At 43.1% G+C, this 21,691-nt stretch overlaps 1 protein-coding gene across 1 annotated transcript in view; it reads right to left on the bottom strand.

Annotated features, from left to right (window-relative positions):
- Positions 1–21,691, bottom strand: part of Csmd1 (CUB and Sushi multiple domains 1) — a 1,205,306-nt gene that overhangs the window by 324,353 nt on the left and 859,262 nt on the right. The window contains exon 12 of the mRNA XM_027388213.2: positions 6,216–6,328. Within this exon, the coding sequence (XP_027244014.1) occupies positions 6,216–6,328 (113 nt within the window). The remainder of the gene's footprint in view (positions 1–6,215; positions 6,329–21,691) is intronic.

The following is a 21,691-nucleotide window of genomic DNA, read 5'->3' as shown; positions in this document are numbered from 1 at the left end:
GAATGCTCAACATTTATGGATCCCTGAGGGTGGGCTTTGCCTGAAGATCCTAGTGCTGGGTTCTAGGCAGAGTCTGTCTCTCCCTCCCTCCCTCCCTCCCTCCTCCCTCTCTCCTCCCTCCCTCCCTCCCTCCCCCTCCCCCTCCCTCCCTCCTCCCTCCCTCCTCCCTCCCTCCCTCCCTCCTCTTCTCTCTCTCTCTCTCTCTCTCTCTCTCTCTCTCTCTCTCTCTCTTGTATTGGGGCATTCCCAGTCCAGCTTTTCCGTTTCTACAGAGCGCGCTGCCGGAAAGCAGGGTGTATTGACTTCTATCTTTTCCAGAGCTGGGATAAAGGCTGTTGGGTGGTGAGATCCACAACCATATTCCCCTCCCACTCTCCCTATAGAGGGGCCGACAACAATCACAGAGGCTCCACTGCTGAGATGTCTCCTCCCCAGGGAGGTCTCATCCCTCACAGCACCCTCCCACCTTGTGATGTGTGTCCCTTGCAGTGTCACTTTACACCAGGCTACTTTCTGTTTGATTCTATTTCCCTGTGGAATGGGCCGAGAGATGGATCTCAAGTGGCTAACAGGTAGAAGAAATGGGGCATGTAAAAACCACCTGCGCTGAATCACCAGAGCTCTGTGACCAAGCTCATTATTTCAGCCGAGAGGTGGAGCAGTGGTGGGAAGCTTCAGATTGAGTCGGTGCTCACAGGGAAGGATTTCTGTGGCCAGGGTATCTGTACCTATGCTGTCACTGCTGTCACTACAATGGGATCCATTAGGGTGACAACACAAATAACATCTGAACCAATTCATCATTTTTGAGATCACAAAAGAATTTCACATTCTAAAGAAAACGGGAAACTGAAATAAAATTAAAAAAAAATATATTTGTGTAAAAAATGAAGGAAAATGACGTGAAAGATCTTTTAAGAAAAAAAAGTGTTCTCCCACAAGCAAGGGCAGCATGTTCATGTACAGAATTATCCAGCATTAGCCTGACTGCCACAGCAATACAAGCCCACTGACCAGTTGATTAATTGAGCAGGATAGTGCCAGCCTCTCTACTCTCTAGCTGCTATTGAGTTTCCAATACATAGTATCTCCAGCCTTGTTTATTATGTGTGACTTGGCCTTATTTCTGCTATGTTCCTGCTGAGGTCCAGGCATCACCATCAATATGCTGTTAATGATAGTGTAAGATAGGAGCAGTCCTGGGATTTGAACATAGGTCTTTGAACATAGGTTTCTTGCTTGCATTTAGTACTTTTAATAATCATTTTCTCTCTCAATTCCTTCCTTCCTCCCTCCCTCTCTCTCTTCTTCCTTCCCCCTCCCTTTCCTTTCTTCCTTCCTCCCTTCCTTCCTCCTTCCTTCCTTCCTTCCTTCCTTCCTTCCTTCCTTCCTCCCTTTCTCTCTTTCTGTGCACATGTCTGTGTATGTGTAGAGGTTGAAGACAATTAGCAGGGGTTGGTTCTCTCTTTCCACTCTGTGGGTCACCATGCTTAGTGTTCCACCAGCTGAGCCATGTCTCCAGCCCAAGCACGTATATAAGAATAACTCCCCAACATGTTTTTCTCTATAGTCTCCAGTAAAGTGTCTGTATCTAGGAAAGGAGCCACGTGTGATAGATTTGAATAAAGCATCTGTATGCTTTCAAAGATCTACCTTGGGTACTGCTGCTTTGTAATGCTACACTGTGAGCTTCACAATTTAAGCAAGAGGTGATACACCATCATTCCCCAGGCATCTTCCTAATTTTGGGAATTGAACTGTCATTCTGGCATGGCACATGCCTGCCTTTAGGAAACATGGGAGCTTCATGCTAACAGGCCAGGGAAGAACCATTTTCTATGTGATCTTCAAGCTTCTTTCTGCTCAATGGCCACTCCCTCCCTCAAGCCCCACCTGCTCCCACAGAAGACAAGGAATGCAACCTCTAACAACAAAGTATAGCAAAGCCAGCAGTGCAGGCAGAGGCTCTGACGCCACTCAGCACCTTCTGTCCTATGGGACTCTCCTTTATCGAGTGGGTATAGACATTGTTCTCACTGAGGAGACTCCCTTGTCATTTGTCTCTGGGTCACACTGGGAACTTCAGCAATGGTCATTCTGCTGTTGACTGAAGCAGGGGTGTTGAGCTTGGAACTTCCCTGGGAGGACCCTTACTGGCATCTGGACAGAGGTTGTGCTTTTATCTCACAGCAGCCCTTCCTAGGGAAAGTTTACTCTGATTTACTCCATCCTAAAACACAAATAGCCATGGAGAGTGACATGCAACATGATTTGTGAAAATACAGCTAGCTAAATCCCCTGTGTGGTGAACTATAACTGAATGCTAACATTTCATGATAAAAAGGGTGGTCTAGAGGTAACTCACAGTATCATTCCCAGAGCAGTAAACAAATAAAGGGGGTACTTAACCTGTAAGCCCATGACTCTGTGACATACAGCCACTGAGGCTACCACCACAATGGCCCCCTGGGAGCTTGAGTGCAAGGTAGGTCCTTGTCTTTCCTCTGTTCTGCTGGCCAGTAATATCTGCTGTAACACAATCCATATTTTCTCTTAAATGTAGACAACCCACTGTAACAATTTAACAAGAATTCTGGTATTATGTATCTTTAAAATGATTTTGACATAACGAATTTAGGTTAAGGATTGCACCTCACTTCTGAAATTTTCCTTAGAGCCTGTTTCCTTCTTAAAGTAAACCATCATATGCATTCTCCATATAGATAGATATCAAGATAAATGATCGACTAGATATGATAGATAGAGAGGATAGTAGATATTATGCAGATGGATGGATGCAGTTGGACAGACTGATAGACATATAGACAGGTGACAGCTAGCAGATAGACAGACAGATGGATAACTATGTGGAAGATGCCCATCCATGCCTCTCCCATATCACCTGCATGCTGACAGAAGTCTAGGTAGACTACTTGTTTACAAGAGTCTCTGCTTGTGCTGTCCCTGAGTCTGAGTGCATTCAGCTGTAGATTACTCTGTGCCTCTACTCTCAATCCTTGCCTGTTTCCCTCTGAAGCGCTGGTGTTCCAGGGTAATTCTAGACCCTCCCAAGCTCCTCAGTCCACTTTCTGAGAGACAATCTTTCCCTATGACTCAGTTACTTAAACACACTCGGGGATGCTGGGGAGACAAAATAGAGGGGAGGTTATTACAGGGGCAGGAAGGGGTGCACGTAGAGGAAACTCATATCCCAAACCTGAGAGCCTGAGGACCACCAGGGAAGGGTTAGACCCCATGTCCTCCTTCTAAGAAGCTTCAGAAACTTAGAATGTGCACAAGCCCCTACACGAGGTTGTATCAACAGTAACAGTTGCTGAAAGAGGAGACTATTTGGTGGAGCTGTCTGCAAGTTGCTCAAGAAGTCTGAGGGATTTGACTTTCATGAGTCATCAAACATGCTGACTTTGTTCAGCATGGGGTGGGATTTCAGATGTGCAACTGCCTCTGAGTACCTCTGCTGCTGTAAGAAATGCCTCATCTATGCTTGCACAGGTAAACCCAATACATTCACTGGTTCCCTAAGCTAGACAAGTATGGAATCTTTTCCTTGACCCGGCGTTCATAGTCTATCTGGGATGAGGAGATATTTGTTCCTGTTGTCCCAGGGGAAAAATTACACAAGACCTTCATAAATCTCAGGATATTCTCAATGAGTGGGTGATATATACCAGAGAGGTCAGCAAGAGGATTGTGGGGAATCTTCGAATGGCTGTGTGTGAAGTCACTGCAACTGTGTTGGGGTGTCTCTGTGGCTCATTCAAGCTCATTTTAGGGTGGGAGGCTGGGACCTCTCATTCCTAACAGAGTGCCCTGTATCTGTTATGTCAGGCATGACAGGAAATACAGATGCCCTCTCCCTCTAAGGACATTCCTGAGCCAATCAGGAAGATGAAGATGTATGGGGGATACTCTCCTAATTCCATCTAATGGGGTTAAATATTTTGTGAAACAAAGAAGAAAAGAAGGGGCAAGAAATATGCTCCCAACTAAAAACAGTAATGTAAATGGCCATATATAGCTGCTGTTTGTTTTGTTGGGTTCTTAAAGTCACTTGAGTTTGTACAATAAACCTGTCGAGCAGATGTTGTTACTATGACCCCTCCACCTTGTTATTAAAAAGGGGGAATATGATACAGATCAGAAAGGACTTTCCCTAAGTCACACTGTTAAGGGACAGAACTAGTGCTCAGCATGGCACAGCTTTGAGCCTATGTCCTTAGCTCAGAGTCAGCTAAAGTCACACAGACTCAACATCTGGAAAATTGAATCCTACTCGAAAATCAGTGGTGTGTGATTTACAATAACTCATGGGCAGCTGAGTGGCACAGTGAGTGACTTGTATATTATCTCAATTATTAGCTTAGCATTACATCCCAGAACACTGTCTCTCAGGCCTGTGACACAGCTCAGTGTGGGGAGGTGGCTGCTACCAAACCTGATGATCCAAGTTCCATTCCTAGGACCTGCATGGTAGAATGAGGGCAATATCTACTAGATATCCTCTGACCTCCACACATGTCCTGTAGCACATGAGTTCACTCAAGTGCACACACACACACACACACACACACACACACACAAAGTAAAATTTTTAAAAAGAAATGCAAGTTTATGCTGTTTCTTAAAACTTTAGCTCATTGATTTATCAGATGATTGATACATTGTACTGAAGGGTCAAATCCTCAAACACTGTCACTCTTGTTCTCATGACATCTTAAGTTGTAGCTATCAACAGACTCTTGACATTGTTAACAGAGAGTTAGACTGAAGGCAGTTGCAGCTGATATCGCCTGGTCATCAAGCTGAGCACATTGGGAGTTTTCATGTCTAATTGGAGAACACTCAGATTCTAATAGTCAGAGATGTACCCTCTACCTTGAGGTTCACCTCTGCTTTTTGAGCTCAACCTTGTGATGCTGTCTTTAGACTGAAGGAGCAAGTCCTCTGCAGCCTCTCCTGGTGGGGGGGCATTTGGTGTTTCTCTGATGCTTTTAGTCTCCATCCACAGTTCTAATAACTGTATGTCCTGTGGAAAATATTATACTTCATCTGTGCATTCTTGAAAAAGTAAACAGCAATGTAGAAGATCCACTAAAGGTCATATCCAGAAACTGAAAGGTCAGTAAGAGGGTCACACTTATTTCTGCATCCCAGGACTAGCCTATGAATGGGATAGCAATATCTCTACTTTTGTTATAAGGTTGTTTTTTTTTTTCTCTTAATGATAAGGAGCCATTAAGTCCCACACCCTATTCCAAACATCTTGCAAGGATAATCTATTTCATACATTATAGATAAGGATGCCATTTCAGGTCACCACTCCCACAGGACATGTTCACATTCTGACCACCCCCACTTACATGGAAAGGATGGAGATTTCCAAGACATGCTCACTCATATGAACTTGCAATGTGTACCCTCTCACTTCCTATCTGGGGTTGGAGGGTCCCTCTGCATTATCTGTTTCTCTGACTTCATCTCCACAACTTCTTGATAATGTTTCTAAAATTGGGGACTATTCTTATGGAATATATTTGAAAATGAGAGCACACCTCAAGCACACACACTTCTGTGACATCATATATCTTAAACAGACAATAAGTGGAGAATCTCAAATGGGATCAAGGCAATGAAATCTAGCAGGTTCAGAGTCAAGTGGTCAGAAGCCACAGGGCCAGCTACCCCTCTGGCAGGAGAAAGACACATGCAGTTAAATCACGAGCCACTATCAGTTCTCCATGGTTACCAGAGTTCTAGCACCATTCATCGACAATGAAAATCACAGACATTTCATCTCAATACATGGGTTGACTACGAGCATCCTCAAAAACAAATCATGGCAAGACAAAGATATTTTTCATTTTACTTTCAACTTTGAAATACCAAATATAGTAAAGTTTCAGAAATAATGACCAATATGACATTGCCAAGAGATCCACAGGCCTACCCCTGTCTCATAGCTAAAGTTTGCAGTTCCCATTGTTTTGTATCTTGACATGATGATGACATACCTCATGCATTCTTGTTTCAGAGACAGGCCATTTAGGTAGGACTCTAAACCAGTTACAGAGCACTTAGTCTCATTCATGCACATTGTTCCAACAAGCTTTTTTTCATTTATCTCTGATATATACAGAATAGTCTCTTCACTCTGGGAAGCCATTTATTTAAACACTAAGGTGATCAGGACCTACCTTGGTACACAGCTTTAAACCCTGGGGAGCCAATGCTGTCATCAGACTGCAGATGGAGCCACATCTGATTGCTCATGCTCACGATGAGGTCGGGAACACTGGAGCCTGTGAGCCTGCATGGAACAGAAAGGATCAAACTTTCACCACTCCATCAAATACAACGACTTTTTCTCAGAGTGCGGTCTTGCTAGTTGAACAATCAACACAAACACACACACACATTCATACATATATACATACATACACACACACATAATACCTATGTAACAGACTCTTTTTCAAAACCCTATAACAATTTGCCATTTATATAAATATTTAAATATTATCATCACTGGCATTTTTGGTAATTATACAATCACTGTAAACACAGATTTTTTCATTTTATGGATAGAGAGTATGTGGTACATTTATACAATGGAGTACTACTCAGCAGAAAAAAGCAATGGAATCTTGAAATTCACAGGAAAATGGATGGAACTAGAAGAAACCATCCTGAGTGAGGTAACCCAGTCACAAAAAGACAAACATGGTATGTACTCACTCATATATGAATTTTAGACATAGAGCAAAGGATTACCAACCTACAATCCTCTTCACCAAAGAAACTAGGGAACATGAAGGACTTTAAGAGATAGATGGACCCCAGGAATGGGAAGTGGCATAAATTCCTGAGCTAATTGGGAGCATGAGGGTAGGGAAGAGGGAGCTGCCACAATAAGAGCAGGAGAAGATGAATAGAGGAGAGGAAATGGAGGAGCAGAAATATTGAGTTGGGGGAAGAATAGAGGCGAGAGAGCAGGATGAAAGATACCATATCAGAGGGAGACACTATAGGTCTGAGAAGAGATCTGGATGGAACTAGGGAATTCTCCAGAGACCTACAAGGATGACACAATCTGATAATCCAGGCAATGGTGGAGAGGATAACCCAAAAGCCCTTCTCCTAAAATGAGATTGATGACTACTCTTTATGCCATCCTAGAGCCCTCATCCAGTGGCTGATGGGAGCAGAGACAGACATCCACAGATATACACTGAGCTGAAATCTGGAATTTAGTTGAAGAGAGGGAGGAATGAAGAACGGAGGGGTCTGTACCAGGTTGGAGAAACCCACAGAAACAGCTGGCCTGAACAAGGGAGAGCACATCGACCCCAGATGCTGTCTGGGAGGCCAGTACCAGACTGATCCAGACCCCTGAACATGGATGTCAATAAGGAGGCCTCTGCACTCCAGGGAGCCTCTGGTAATGGATTAGTATTTTTCCTTGGTGTAAGAAGGGACTTTGAGGGCCCATCCCACATGAAAGGATACACTCTGGCCCTGGACACATTGGGAAGGTCCCCGGCCCAGCACAGGAAGATTTGGTGGACTTTGCAGAGGCCCCGTTGAGGGCCCTACCTTGCCTGAGGAGTGGTGGGTGGATGGGGTGGGGGATAGGTTGGAGGTGGGAGAGGAGGGATGGGGGTAAGGGGAGGGAGAAGGGACTTACATGTGAAACAATCTTGTTCCCTAACTTGAATTAATAAAAAAAATTTTAAAAAAAGTCAGCTAGAAGCCGGGTGTTGGTGGTGCATGCCTTTAACCACAGTACTCAGGAGGCAGAGGCAGGTGGATTTCTGTGAGTTCAAGACCAGCCTGGTCTACAGAGCTAGTTCCAGGACAGCCTCCAAAGCCACAGAGAAACCCTGTCTCAAAAAACAAAACAACAACAACAAAAAAGTCAGCAGAGGGGACTAGAAATATTGTTGTGTGGTGACTGATCTTACAGAGGACCCAGGTTCAGTTTTAAGTACCTACAAGGTGGCTCATAAGCATTTGAAACTCCAATTCCAGAGGACCAGATAATCTCTTCTGGTCTCCTCTACCACTGTACACATGTCGGGCACACATATTCACACAGGAAAAACAATCATACACATAAAATAAAATAAACAAACTTTAAAAAAAGACCATCCCATTTACTGGCACTGACATGCTCCCTGGGTACAATGTTTATAGGGATAAATCCATACAAACCTGAAAAATCAAAGAGCCAGCTGTGTTATGTGACAGGGAGACAATCCCTATGGTTCACTAGTTTATTGTGTGACACCATCAAAGGCAAACCTCTCCAAGGTGAGAAATCCTACAGATTCATTACTCCATCTTGTCTGGAATTATGTACCTTGCACACAAAATCTCTTTTAAGATGTATCAAAGGTAATCACACATTATAATGATATTGAAAAGAACAGTGTATGTGGTTGAAACAGACACGGCAGAGTTTACTGAACATCCAGGTCAAACTACGAGACGGCTTCCATGAAGCATTCAGTCAGTGTACATTCACAAACCAGTCACATCCCCTGCTCTGTCAGCCAGAGAAAAGAAACACCAAATCCATTGACTGAACTCAACACACCGACAGAATAGCATGTTGAAACAGGAAAAGTGCAGGAAGAAAATCAATTCAACCAAAACAAATGTCCCTAATCAAATAGGAAGCTTCGCTTTCAGCAAAGTGGTTTCGGGAATGTGAACACATGATTTGCACCATCAATCATAGCATCCGTCTATCAACCCAACATTCTCATGGCAGACGGCCTCGAAAACCTGCTTCTTCAAAGGAAGATGAACGGCAGTCATTACTTGGGGAGTAATTCGGGTTGCGTTACACTTGGGTTGGAAAAAAGAGCATGTTCCGGTGAGCGATGTATGCTTGCTACACATGTATGTCTGGAGATTTGTCTTTGTTGGAAGATTGCTCTCTCATGTTTGCTTGTTTGATTGTAAGAGAGATTTGTTTGCCTTTCTATGCATGTTTAAGTGTAATTGGCCAAACAGCACATGGATGACAAATGCCTAGCTCTGTGATGCCTTAGAAAGGGAGCCAGCCTGAAGGCTCCCCCAGAGAGGCTGCCTGCTGGGCCATCTCTGCTCCCTACACTTCCTGCTTGCTTTGCCAAACGTCTACAGCTGTATCTGCCTTCCTAAGCCTCCTGTAAGTGAATTAAGACTTTGTAAAATACTTTACTTAGCACACCTGAGGGAAAACTACTCATGGGCTTCCTTGTTTTAATTTCTGCTTCAAATTCATTTGTGTATATATACAGGGAAAAGGTGATTAATGATAGTATTTTATTTTTTTTCCTAGTAAAATATTGTATTAATAAAGCTGACAGAAGTAACATAAAGAGCCCATGTGTATTCTTCCCCATCTTCTCCAATGCTAAGATTGTACAGATATATAGTCTTGTGTCAGCCTGGATGGATGACCTACTTATCTTGGGAAGCCCACATGCTCTGTCCCTTTGTTTCTGTCTCTGTGTCTCTGTCAGTCTCTGTCTCTCTGTGTGGTTGTGTTTGTGTGTGTGTGTGTGTGTGTGTGTGTGTGTGAGTTTGTATATAACTCTCTACAACACAGGTGTAGCCTTGGGAATCCCCACAGTTCATTGTCAAACACTCATCCCACCACTCATCACTGACAACTAGGAGTTTGTCTCTAGCTCTAAATTTTTCACTGTGCTATTGCATAAATGAGAGCACAGTTTGCCTGTTTTAGAATTGGCTTTGTCCATTTGGCTTAATTCCCTTGATAAGCCACGTGATTTGCATACCATCAGTTCCTCCCTTCCCATTGCTGAGTGGGACTCCATGGTGTGGATACCTCATGGCCTGCTAAAATGCTCAACTACTTGGCAGATGACCCACAACGTTGATATAACCAATGCGTGGGTTTTCCACAGTGTAACTCTTCATGTTATTGAATATAAATTCCCAAGAGTTTGTATTTCTGCGTCTATAATTGCAATTTCTATCTTCAAGACTCTAGACTAAGCATTCTATTTCCATTCCCATTAGCAGTATCTGAACATGAAGGTTCTCGGTCTCCCCGGTGCAGATTTAGTGTGGCCAGCATATGTTGTAGCTCCTTTGCTGATTATGTAGTGATCTCTCAAGGGCTTTGCATTTAGCTCTGGCTGATCACTAATGGTGTGGCAAGGCCTTGACCCTGTGTCCCTTTCTGAAGCACCTAATGATCTTCCTTTGTCTTTCTATTAGAATCATTCTTTGTCTCCCCAAACATTTTCACTGAGTAAAGGATTTATGTTTGACCAAGCGCCATGAAGCAAGAATCAGAAAATGCCCTTGAAGGGGCAAGTTTGTAGACTGAAGGGATAATTACCACACATCTTCCTTGTCCTGTTTGTCTTTGGAAAACCTTGCATGCCTGACCTTTCCTATTGTGCTTCATGGGGTTTTCAGGAACATCACCATATATTCAGCTCTGTAGCTGTTCTCACCCAGTCAAGCCTGCTGTGTGGTTAGAGGACTGGGGGCTCGAGCTACCCATTTTCTACTTGCTTAGTTTATTTTCACTTTCTTACTGTTTTTATTCCTTATGTTGTCATTCCCAAGACTATGTGACTATGCCATAAAAAGAGCATATCTAACCTTAAAGGCACTGCTTCATATAGAAGCAGAGAGAAGAAAGACAAAGACTGTTGTTGTATCCTAAAGTTTGTGTAAACATCCAAGTGTCTGAACATCCAGGGTTCCCATGGAGACCACAGGTATCAGAAGTGGTGCCCACATCACTCTGCAGTAAACAGAAGGTCTGTTTTTGTGATCACTACATGCTCACCTGCTTTTACATGACAATGCATGGGTTACTATATCTCGCCCACGGGAAGTTTGAGTTTCAATGGACAGCATGTCATGTAAGATGTCTCATGGTTCCTTGATTCTTTCAACACAATGGCCCCTCATTCTCATGCCTTGGGACATCTTTGCCTTCCTTTCTATTTACTCCAGTTTTGTTGCTGTTTTCAGTGAGAGTTAACAGTGATGTTTTGGAGGTAAAGAGTGAAGCAAAGTAGCTTGCGTCCACCTTGTTATGCTTTAAAATGAACATCTCAGTTCTAAGCACACTAATCCTGGTTACTTTGCTCCCTATGGGATTGACTCCCCAACTTCCTAGCAACAACCCCAATTGCTGTTGTGTGCCTTGTGTTTTGCTAGCCCAAACACCTGGTACTGGTCCACTGTACTGTCTCATAAAATACTCAGCTAACCCACCTATTTGACAAATGCCCAAGATCAGTCTGCTCCAACATTTTCTTTCTCTTCTTTACATATATATGTGTGTATATTAGGTATGTGCACATGTCTATATCCATGTTTGCATGTTTTGGGACCTATATGAGCATGTGTATGAGTACATGTGGAGGTTAAGGTTGGATATCAGGAACTATCCTTCTATCTCATTCTTCGTGGCTAATCTCACTAGTCACCTTACTCAGGGGATTCCCTGTCTCTGTTGTTTTCCAAGTCTAGAATTATAGGCAGGCCATGCACACATGCACATGCACACGCACACGCGCGCGCGCGCGCGCACACACACACACACACACACACACACACACACACACACACACACACACACACACACACACACACCTGCATGCTGTGGTTTGTGAGTATCTGTGCTTCGTTGTTCTCATTTGCACAGCAAACACTTCATCAGCTTATTGGTCTCAACCCAATAGCATCCCTTGTCCTGGGTGAGGTTCATGTCTGTTTTCTCCAGTTTTCTCCAGTTATTGCCTGTACCATTAGCTTTTTCCTAGTGTTCTTTCTTACTCTTTATTCCCTGTTCTGAGCCAGCCCTTGCTTCCTTAGCTGAGGAGAAACAATGGCAATGGTGAAGGCTGGAAGCTCCTGCCTCTGAGTCTCCTGAATTCCCCTTGATAACAGGAGGCTATTAGTTGAGGAAAGCAAGGCCATGAAGGACTTCCTGACAACCTTGACCCTCAGACTCCCAGACACTTTGCTGTGACTTGGTTTGAACATAGGCCATCCCTTAGCAGCCCACTCGGGTCTCTCCTCATTTAGTCCCTTCTCTGGTTACTTTATTGCCAGGCATGTAATTTAAGTTGTTAAAAACATATTTATCATGTAGAAAATCCACACTCATTGCAAAGACACATACTTCCAAAGTAACTAACTATTGCAGGCACACCCTGAGGGGCATGTTTGAATTTCTTTATTTGCCCTCTGCACTTTATTTCAATCCAGCCTAACTCTGTGAATTCACTAAAATTGAATAGGCAAGCATACTGGCAGCTACTCACACAGCTCACTCAATCAAATGTCAAATCCTGTTTCTGTAGTCAGTCCCATTTTAGAATTTATTTTAAGCCTCCAAATTATTTGATTGGCATGCATAAGAAAAAAGGGTTGCAATCATACTTTGTCACAATTAATTTTTTTGTACTAATTAATTGAATGTTAATTAACTTTTCAAACTAGTTGAAAAATTCAAAACTATTTCATATAATGTTTCCAAGTTTAAAGTAGTTTAGGTAGTTTAAAACAGAAGAAAACATTGTCTTTGAGTATCTCTTTTGAGATATATAAACTTTAGTTTGATATCAGAGAGAGGTGGGGAGGGAGAGAGAGAGAGAACTGTTTGCAACAAAGAGTGTTTGAGATAGGATTTATTTGTGTATTTTTCACTTATTTATATTTTTATAATCATTTGAAACCAAAATCAAACCTGGTATTAGCTTTACTAGAGTACTTGAACATGAATGAGAAGATATACTTTGGAAACATTTTCTTTAAACAGTCATAGTTTTGAATAAACCAATGATGATTGATCCTGTGTCTTTATTAAGGTTAAGAGTAAAGTCATCCTAATTAAATTGCACTTGAGAGCTGAAGTAGGGGTGTGCTATTGAAACTGCCAGACTCTCTGTGGTTCACTATAACTTCAATCCCTGGTCATCTCTGCTGTGCTGGAGATGGAAATCAGGGCCTCTTGCATGCTAGCCAAGGCCCCTACACTGAGCTACAAAACAGGCATTGATAATTGTTTTTCTCTTATACTGGAAAGATAAGTATATAGTTTATTTATATACTTCTTCATCAGCATCCAGGTTTCAGCACATTGTAGTCAAAACATGTAATGTGCTGGTCCCTGGAACACAGTCTAGCCTCACTTGTGACTGGGTGCATTCCTTGGCCTTTAACCTCCTTGGACAATGATTTCTTTTCCTCTGGTCCCTCATCCCATCTAAGGCTGACCCACCAGCATCCTCCTTGGTATTAAAACAGGGGAGAGGGGTGTGTGAGAGAGGGTCAAACAGTCCTGTTTCTGAGGGTATCTTCCCTCTATCCCTGATGAATCCTTTAGCATCTTGACCCTCACTTCCAAGCCTGCCTGCATTTGACAGGGAAGGATGGCTGAAAGTGGGCCCTGATTCCTTCACTCACAGCCACCCCCAGGAAAGCCTGCTGCAATGTGGTGGACCCAATAGTTCCTTAGCTGTTCATTGAGGTGCAAGCAGCAACCCTCTCAACCAGTGTACCACATATGGGCCCAGTCCTGTGCTGGAAAATATTTGTGTTTCTCCTCATTTTTGGCAGTTAGTGTTAGAGCATCCAAGATGTTCATGCAGGAGTTTATTCCCCCAAGGTCAATATCTGGACTGTAATGAGATTGCTGTCATAACCGATGCCTCTCTGCCTTTCCATGAACCTGCTTGCCTCTCTTTGAAAATGGTTGTGTCGGTTTTCACCTGACTTGGACTCTCAACAGCAACCAAAAATGTAGTTCCATTTACATGACAGTCTCAAAAGGACAGTGCTGTGCTGAGTAGAGAAGGGGTTGGGGGACCACAGGGTTGTGATAGAACAAGGAGAGATACAGGGACACAGTTGTGTCTTGGGTGGTAAAGAAATTGCTCCCTACCTTGACTCAGGTGGGGGTGACATAGGTCTACTACAGATTTAGGCACATGACATTTCTGCTCTAATTTATGCTAGCTTTAAATTGCTCAAAACTGGGGGGGGGATCATGCCACACAAGTGTCAAGACATGAAACTGATGTCAAATAGCAGCACCTGCTGTACATCACACCTGCTTTCCTCTGGCGAGTACCTGGGGAAAAGTGGAGCTAACCTTTAATATGCTGGTTTTAATTATAAATTAGGTCACTGAGAAGGAGGTGCTGACTCCAAGATAAAAAGTGACCCACACCTGAACCACTTAGCAGTCTTTACAGTTCTTCATGCACATGTGATTTAAGAACTCTCTGAGAGGCTAGCATGCTCATATGATTTAAATAGTGAGATTTGTGGGAACATCTGCATGCATTGGGTCCATGCAGTGTGAAGTGTAGACTCCAAGCAATAAATACAAAGTATGTTCTATTTTATCCATGGGCAAAACAGTCAACCCAGAGATGGAGTAAAATATCAACAAATTCAGGGTCATCCTGGTATAAAAGCCTAGAGTAACATAGAAGCAGGAGACTATTTAGTTGCTCAACAAATAAATGGGAAAGAACACTAACCTCTTTACTCTGGGGAGTCTCTATTCCAATTCATACATATTCATGAATATTATATTCTCAGCACTGGGGGGAAATGTAATGAACTATGGATTCAGTCCACCTATCATGAACATGGGACTCTGCCACTCAGAATGATTTCCTATATCTGACATGTACAGCTACATGAGCTGGATAGGTGGGAAGGGATGAGACTCTAATATGGAAATCAAGCTCACTCTGAAAACTGCACAAGCCGGTGCGTTTTAGAGAATATGTCATATGTAATGCTATAATGATGAATGGAGTGTGTGTGTGTGTGTGTGTGTGTGTGTGTGTGTGAGAGAGAGAGAGAGAGAGAGAGAGAGAGAGAGAGAGAGAGAGATTCCTGATGCTCCCCAGAGGCATCCTTGTGATGCTGGAGTGAACTGTGACTTGTTATTTTGATTGGCATGTGACTCTCACACAAATGTGACAGACAGATAACAGAGCTAGGACCTAATCAAGTCAGATGGCATGGGAAGGGTGGTGAGTTACACCAACCATGTGCAGTCTCTTCTTTCAATTCACTGGCCCACATCATGATGATCACATAAGCCATCTAAAAATATCAAGTCCAAACCTTTGATCCCACAGATCAAAGAAATAAAAAGTTGACAGAGGATGCCAATTTCTCAGTTTTTCTACTTAGCACAGCCAGGCTATGGCGTGTGGCTGACCAACCCTCTGGTTATGAAGATCCTCTTTAATGCCACCCCACCCGTGTGTGTGTGTGTGTGTGTGTGTGTGTGTGTGTGTGTGTGTGTGTGTGTGAGAGAGAGAGAGAGAGAGAGAGAGAGAGAGAGAGAGAGAGAGAGAGAGAGAGAGAGAGAGAGAGTTAAAGTGAAAGTTCTGGAAAAAGTCCTGGAGGCAAACAGAAGACATGACTACAAAAAGGAGGAGCCAGGCAAATTGGGCTATTGCCCCCAAACAAACAACAGTTGAGTTTGGGATTTCTGTTGGTTCCCACAAACACAAAGGCACCTAGAGCCTGTTTTGCTATCCCTTGCCTGGTGGCAAACAGTCCAGACTAGCTTCTTCCTTCCAAGGAACAATATGCCCTACCTGACTTACAGCCATGCCCGTACCAGCAGTACAGATATAGACTATAAAGCCCCAACAGAAGGCAGCTAAGATCCCCTCCTTCCCTATGGCTATGAAATCCCATTTTCTATTTCATTTTTAAAAACAGTGTGTGTGTGCACATAGGCCAGTGGTCAATCACAGGTATTGTCCCTCAGGAGTCAATCACCTTGTTTTGTAAGGCAGGGTTTCCCATTGTCTTGGATCTTGCAAGTCTGGCTAGTCTGTCTAGGCAGCAAGCCCTAGTGATCAGCCTGTTTGCCACTCCCCAGCATCAAGTCAAAAGTGTATATCATCACACTTGACTTTTATATATGGATGCTGGGGCTCAAGCTCTGGTCCTCATTCTTTCAAAGCAAGCACTTTCCTGACTGATCCATGTCCCTAGACCTCAAGGCTCCATTTGCATGGGGAGGAACAAGCAAGGTAGATGTTCGCACAGATAGCCTGGCCAGGAGAAATCTAGCCACAGACATGGACTTGACATCTTTAGCAGAATAAGGCAAAAGTGAGGGTTAGGTGTGTGACACCATCAGGGAGACCCCAAAAGACCGACAGTTCCGCACCCCATTGGGTCATTACAGCAAGTTTGAGAGACCATGTGGTCCATTCCCGAGTACCATCAGTGAGCTCCCACCCTCCAAGAAAAGCAACAACACAATGATAATTAAAATCATCAGGGGACCACCTGCAGCAAGAGGCCAAGCCCAGTGCTGCTGCATGAGGCACACTTGAAGGACTCCACCAGTCTTTAGCACATCCTAACAAGACAGAAAGATCTCCCGGAGAGACAACCACAACAAGGACATGAGATAACCACAACCTGAGTGAGTGAAAGGGATGGATCCAACAACTACTGAAATGGATCAGGGTTGGGAGTTGGGGCACCAACACATATTTAAGAAATAATGTCTGACCTTACAAATTCTCTGCAAACATGTGGAAATAGAAGAGGAAATCTCAGCAAAAACATGCAAGCTGTTTTCAACAAAATCTGGAGGAAACCTAGAACTAAAGATGAGCAACTAGTCAAAATAGAATGTGCTCACTGGCTGTAATTTAGAGGGAGGGGTCAACAGAAAAGTAAAAGGAACAATGCATATTCCACAAGGGCAGAGCTGACAAAGCAGGGTCTGGAGCACACAGAAGTCGATAAGAGTATTTCAACAAGTAACTTTTGACATGAAATTTATCAGACTTGATAAGAAACATAAACTATAAATCCCAGAACTGACATGAACTCAATAACAGCAAATCCACTAGAAGACAAATGTAATTTATTTTTGAAAACAAAAGAAAGGGAAAACTTTGAAAACCAGAAGGGACTTCTGATGTGGGTGACAACAGATTCTCATCTGGGACCTCAGAGGTCAGAAGATAAACTGCCAAGCACAAGTTCAGTCTTCATAACATAGGGAATTCTATGAAAAGAAGAAAATTCTCAGCCAGAGTTTGCCACTATAAATTAAGGAAATTTCTGGAAAATTCTTTCGGAAGTAGAAAGCAGTACCATTGGGGAGTGGGAAGCTTCCAGATTGAGAAGGAACAGGGGATGGAGTAGAAAGATGGCAACAGATAATATGGGCTCATCTCTTCCTCATGAGTTCTCTGAATGATGTTTAATAATTAAACCAAACCTTACAAACCAGCTTGGTATTTACAACAGTGGCTTATTGTCAGGTAGACAGACAGAGAGACATGGGGTTTAATGAGTTTTCTAGAGTCCTTTGACATATCACTGTTAATCCCAGCTGTAGAGGTGAATGACAGCTTCACCCACTTCCCTGCCTCAAACCATAGCATCAGTGCTTGCTGTTGCAAATGTCCAGATCCAACTCAGTAAAGAGCTTAGGTCCAGGTAGTCTGCAAATGACACCCAAAATTACTGCATAAAGGATGAGATGAGAGAGCCATCAAAGGGTGGAGGCTAGGTGAGCATGGACACAGCAATACAGACAAGAGCCCATACCTGCTCCAGCCACCAGAGCAAGAAGACAAATGGGCTCTTCCTCAGAACCTGCAGGGTTAGCCTAGTTCACAGCAGTGCCAGTCCAGGGAACTCTGTTGTGAGCCTCTAATTTCTAGAACTAAGGGAGTAAGGATTTCTGCTCTTTAAACCAATGAGTGTTTAGAAAATTGCTGGGGATGATGAGCAGGAAATAAAAAGTTAGATTACCACAGATCATGTGTTTGATACCCATAACAACCACCATGGTACTACAATCAGCAAACTTTGTAACACTAGCAACAGAAGAAGGTGGATTTAAAACCAATAATAACAATAACTGTTCAGGGAGGCAAGGGCAAAAATCAAGAGATAAGAATTGGAAAAGGTACACAGAAGGCAAATTATAATTCAGCAAAGGCCCATATTAATTATTACTTCAGCTTTAAGTGGTTAGAAGCTGGGTGTGGTGTTGCTTTCTGAAGCTTGAGGTTTCTGTGGGTTTGAAGCTGCAGGCACAGTTTAGGAGAACCTGGCCAAGCAAGGACAGAAATCATATAGAATGTGTCCTGTCGCCAACATGGACTCATAACTAGAAATGAACTCACACGTGATAGGAAAAAAATTTCCAAACATACAAAAATGGATTATCCATGACTTAAAGTATAATTCACAAATGAAAATGTAAACAAATAAACAAAGGAAAACAATGCAATCCCAACATAAAATTAAACGCAAGCCCCAACATAAAATTAGGAAGGGAATGACTAAAACAGTGCAGAGGTAATGTCCACAGTAAAAGTGGTTGTTAGATCCAAGGAAAAGGTCAGGGACAGCACCAAAGTCCCTGTGAGAAAAGAGGAAGAGGGGAGCCAAGGAAAGCAGGCAGGTAGGCAGGATGGCAGCTGGGGCCTGCAGAACGGTGACAGAGAAACAACAGGAGCAAAAGAGACAGGCATGCTTCTTATAAAAATGGGTTTTACTGCTCAATCCACATGAAACCCGGCAGGGGTGGGGCAGGCATCAGCAATGAGGAGGTGGGGATGTCCTCACATTCCAAGAGCATTGGCAAGGCAATGGGAATTAATGCGAGTGGAGAAATGTGGGCACATAAACACAACAGACTTATGGTTATTATAAGTCCTACAAAGTATTGAAACTCTATCAGGAAGCAGTAGTAGTCTGAGAAACCTTAAAGAATCTCACTGAACCTTAAAGAATCTCACTTGAAGCCAGAACATTCCCTCTCTAAAACCCCCAGGCCCAGGTGGCTTTTCTAGAGAACTGTGCCTTTTACACCAGAATCCTAACACTGGCTCATTAACTCTTCCAGCAAGCAGCTGCATGCATGAAGTACAGCTCATTTAGTAACGAAGCCAGGCTGAATCAGATGCAAGACAGGAAGGTGAGTGAGGGGAACCTCCTACCAACACCCACAAAATCTAGGTATCTTCAACTGAATACTGGGTAAATGAATGCCACATTGCAGAGGAAGATTACACTAGACCATAGACCAGGACTGTCTGGACATGAACAAACAAACCTGTGCAAGCTGCTAACGGAATAGTTAAGGAAGGGAAAATATGCAGTCATGGGGTAACAACAAAACACATGCTGGAACTCCACATATAGGGACAGGGAGATTCCACACAGGAAACAAAACAGTGTGCTCCATGTTGGAAATTAGCTGAGTCTCCCTCAATTCCAGCTCAGTGTGCACAGTTACTCTCAAGCCTATGAGGAAAAGAACAGATGCAGGACAGCACCACACTCCTGGAAAAGAGAATGGTAACACCACTGAAATTAATACGTCTACTTGCTAAGTGTCTTATGATGGTTTGAAATGAGAAATGTCCCTCATAAGCTCATGCATGTGAACATTGGTTCCCCAGTTGGTGGTGCTGTTTGGGGAAGTTATGGAACTTTTAGGGAGTACTTCACCTTGGGGGAGGGGCAGGCTCTGGGGGTGTAGAGCCCTCCCCTCATTTCTTGTTTGTTCTCTTTGCTTACCAAAGGCAGAGGAAATGTTACCAGCCTCCTGTCCCTGGTGCCATCCATGTCTTCCCTGCCTAAGCTAAAATAAATCCTTTCTTACTTAAGTCACTTTGGTCATGGCATTTTATCACAGAGACACAAAAGTAACTGTTCCTTTGTGTGTCTGGCAGAGAACCATGTATCTGGTGGGTACATGGATGGATGAGAAAGAAAGAAAAGCCCAGGAACAAACTCATAAGCACATGCACATCAGGTTTCTGACAAAGAAACCAAACAGAATCAACAAAAAGAAGAAAGGCAGCCCTTCAATAAAATGCAGAAAAATCAGACATATAGAAGTCAGGGCAGAACTTGAACCCACACCTTGTACACCCCACAAAAAATGCATTTAGATTTGAAAGTAACCTTCAAGCTAAAATGTAAAGCCATCTTCACTTAGGGAATCATACTTCATGAACTTCCAAGCTCCTGGCTTCAGAGCTAGGAAGTGCATAGATTTTTACCTCCAACGAACAGAGCTTTGTGTCCACCCACTGGACATCTCAACACAAAGCCTTTCCTTCTGAGACAACTCATGAGAAAAACTTGAGATACTCAGAATTGATGAGTGATATGATAGTTTAAAGCTTCTGTTCCACAGAGAACTAATATCATGAACGCACAAAGAACTCTCTAGCCAAAAATATAAAATCCAATTAGAAGATACACAAAAGGCATGCTGTGTCCTCTGCAAAAAAGGAAGGATGGATGTTGAAGCAGTACAGGAAATGGTCAAGATGGTCAGATAACAAACAATGCAAACTAAACACCACAGAGACAGAACCACAGGCCCACCGTGTAGGACAAAATGTGACAACTCCAGATGCAGATGGAAGTGTAGAGTCTGAGCTGTTGCACACACCAGTAAGAAGACAGACTGATAGAGCCACTCTGGGAAACAGTCTGTGGTGTCAACACTTAGTTAGCACACACACCAGACATCAAATTTATGGGTGTTTTTTTTTTATATAAGAGAAACAAAAGTTTATGTTCACACACCATTCTTTACCAAAACATTCATCATATTCTTTATGGCAGTCATCAAAACAGGAAACACCCCAGGCATTCATTAGTGAGTGGGTACCAAAGAAGTTGTGTAATGTCCAAATGAGATACACATAACACCAGGGGGAAGGGAGCACAATCCATCACACACTGCACGATCCTAGAACAACTGTGTCGTCACAGTGTTTTAGAGATAGAGCAAGACAGTAACTATTAGGGGTCAGGGGTGAGTCGGGAGAGAGAAGTGAGGGTATGATTTTAGAAGGAGAGGATGAAGGGATAGCTCTGTATCCTGTCTGCCACATAAACTTGAGAAGCTGAGTTTGGATCAACAGCACCCACATAAATGCTACCAGGAGTGGTGGTGCACACCTGTAAGACTGGTGGAGATGTAGGGAGAGGCAGGTAGATCCCTGGAGCTCAATGTCCAGCTAAGCTCTGAGCTCCGTGAGAGAGCCTGAGTCAGAAACTAAGGTGCAGATTAATAGATGAAGATATGCCACATCAACCTGGCCTCCACACACACACACACACACACACACACACACACACACACACCAGGCAATAACGGATAAGAATAACATAGCATAGGCTTTAAGGTACAGGGGCTGCCTAACATTTTTCACAGACTTGACAACTGCAGCCAAATATACTTAGATGTGAGTGACAACTGAAACCAACCCACGTGAATATTTAGGAATGTATCAGATTTCTTGACACCTCTTGCATTCTAGACCAAAACCAATCAATAAATCTACCCACACAGAAATATGTTTCCTATTACATAAGACACAATTGGAAGCTGTCTTACTGCTATTAAGGGTTGATATTTATAGAGATAGTCACTTATAATTACGGCAGTAAGGGAATTATTCCTGTAACTCAGGACCACAGTTATTTTTTTTTTCTTTTCCCTATCAAGTCATGTCCTAACATTTTATACTTCAAATTTCTTTTCTTAATCACAAGAGACAGAGAAAGCAAAGCTAATGATGGACCAACCTAGAGTCCAGAGTTGAGCTCTTATACCATATCAGAGTGTCCTGGCAGAACT

The sequence above is a fragment of the Cricetulus griseus genome, assembly GCF_003668045.3.
Source record: "Cricetulus griseus strain 17A/GY chromosome 1 unlocalized genomic scaffold, alternate assembly CriGri-PICRH-1.0 chr1_1, whole genome shotgun sequence".
NCBI classification, from domain to species: domain Eukaryota; kingdom Metazoa; phylum Chordata; class Mammalia; order Rodentia; family Cricetidae; genus Cricetulus; species Cricetulus griseus.
Note: the sequence above shows the minus strand (reverse complement) of the source record. Positions and strands in the feature narration are given on the sequence as shown.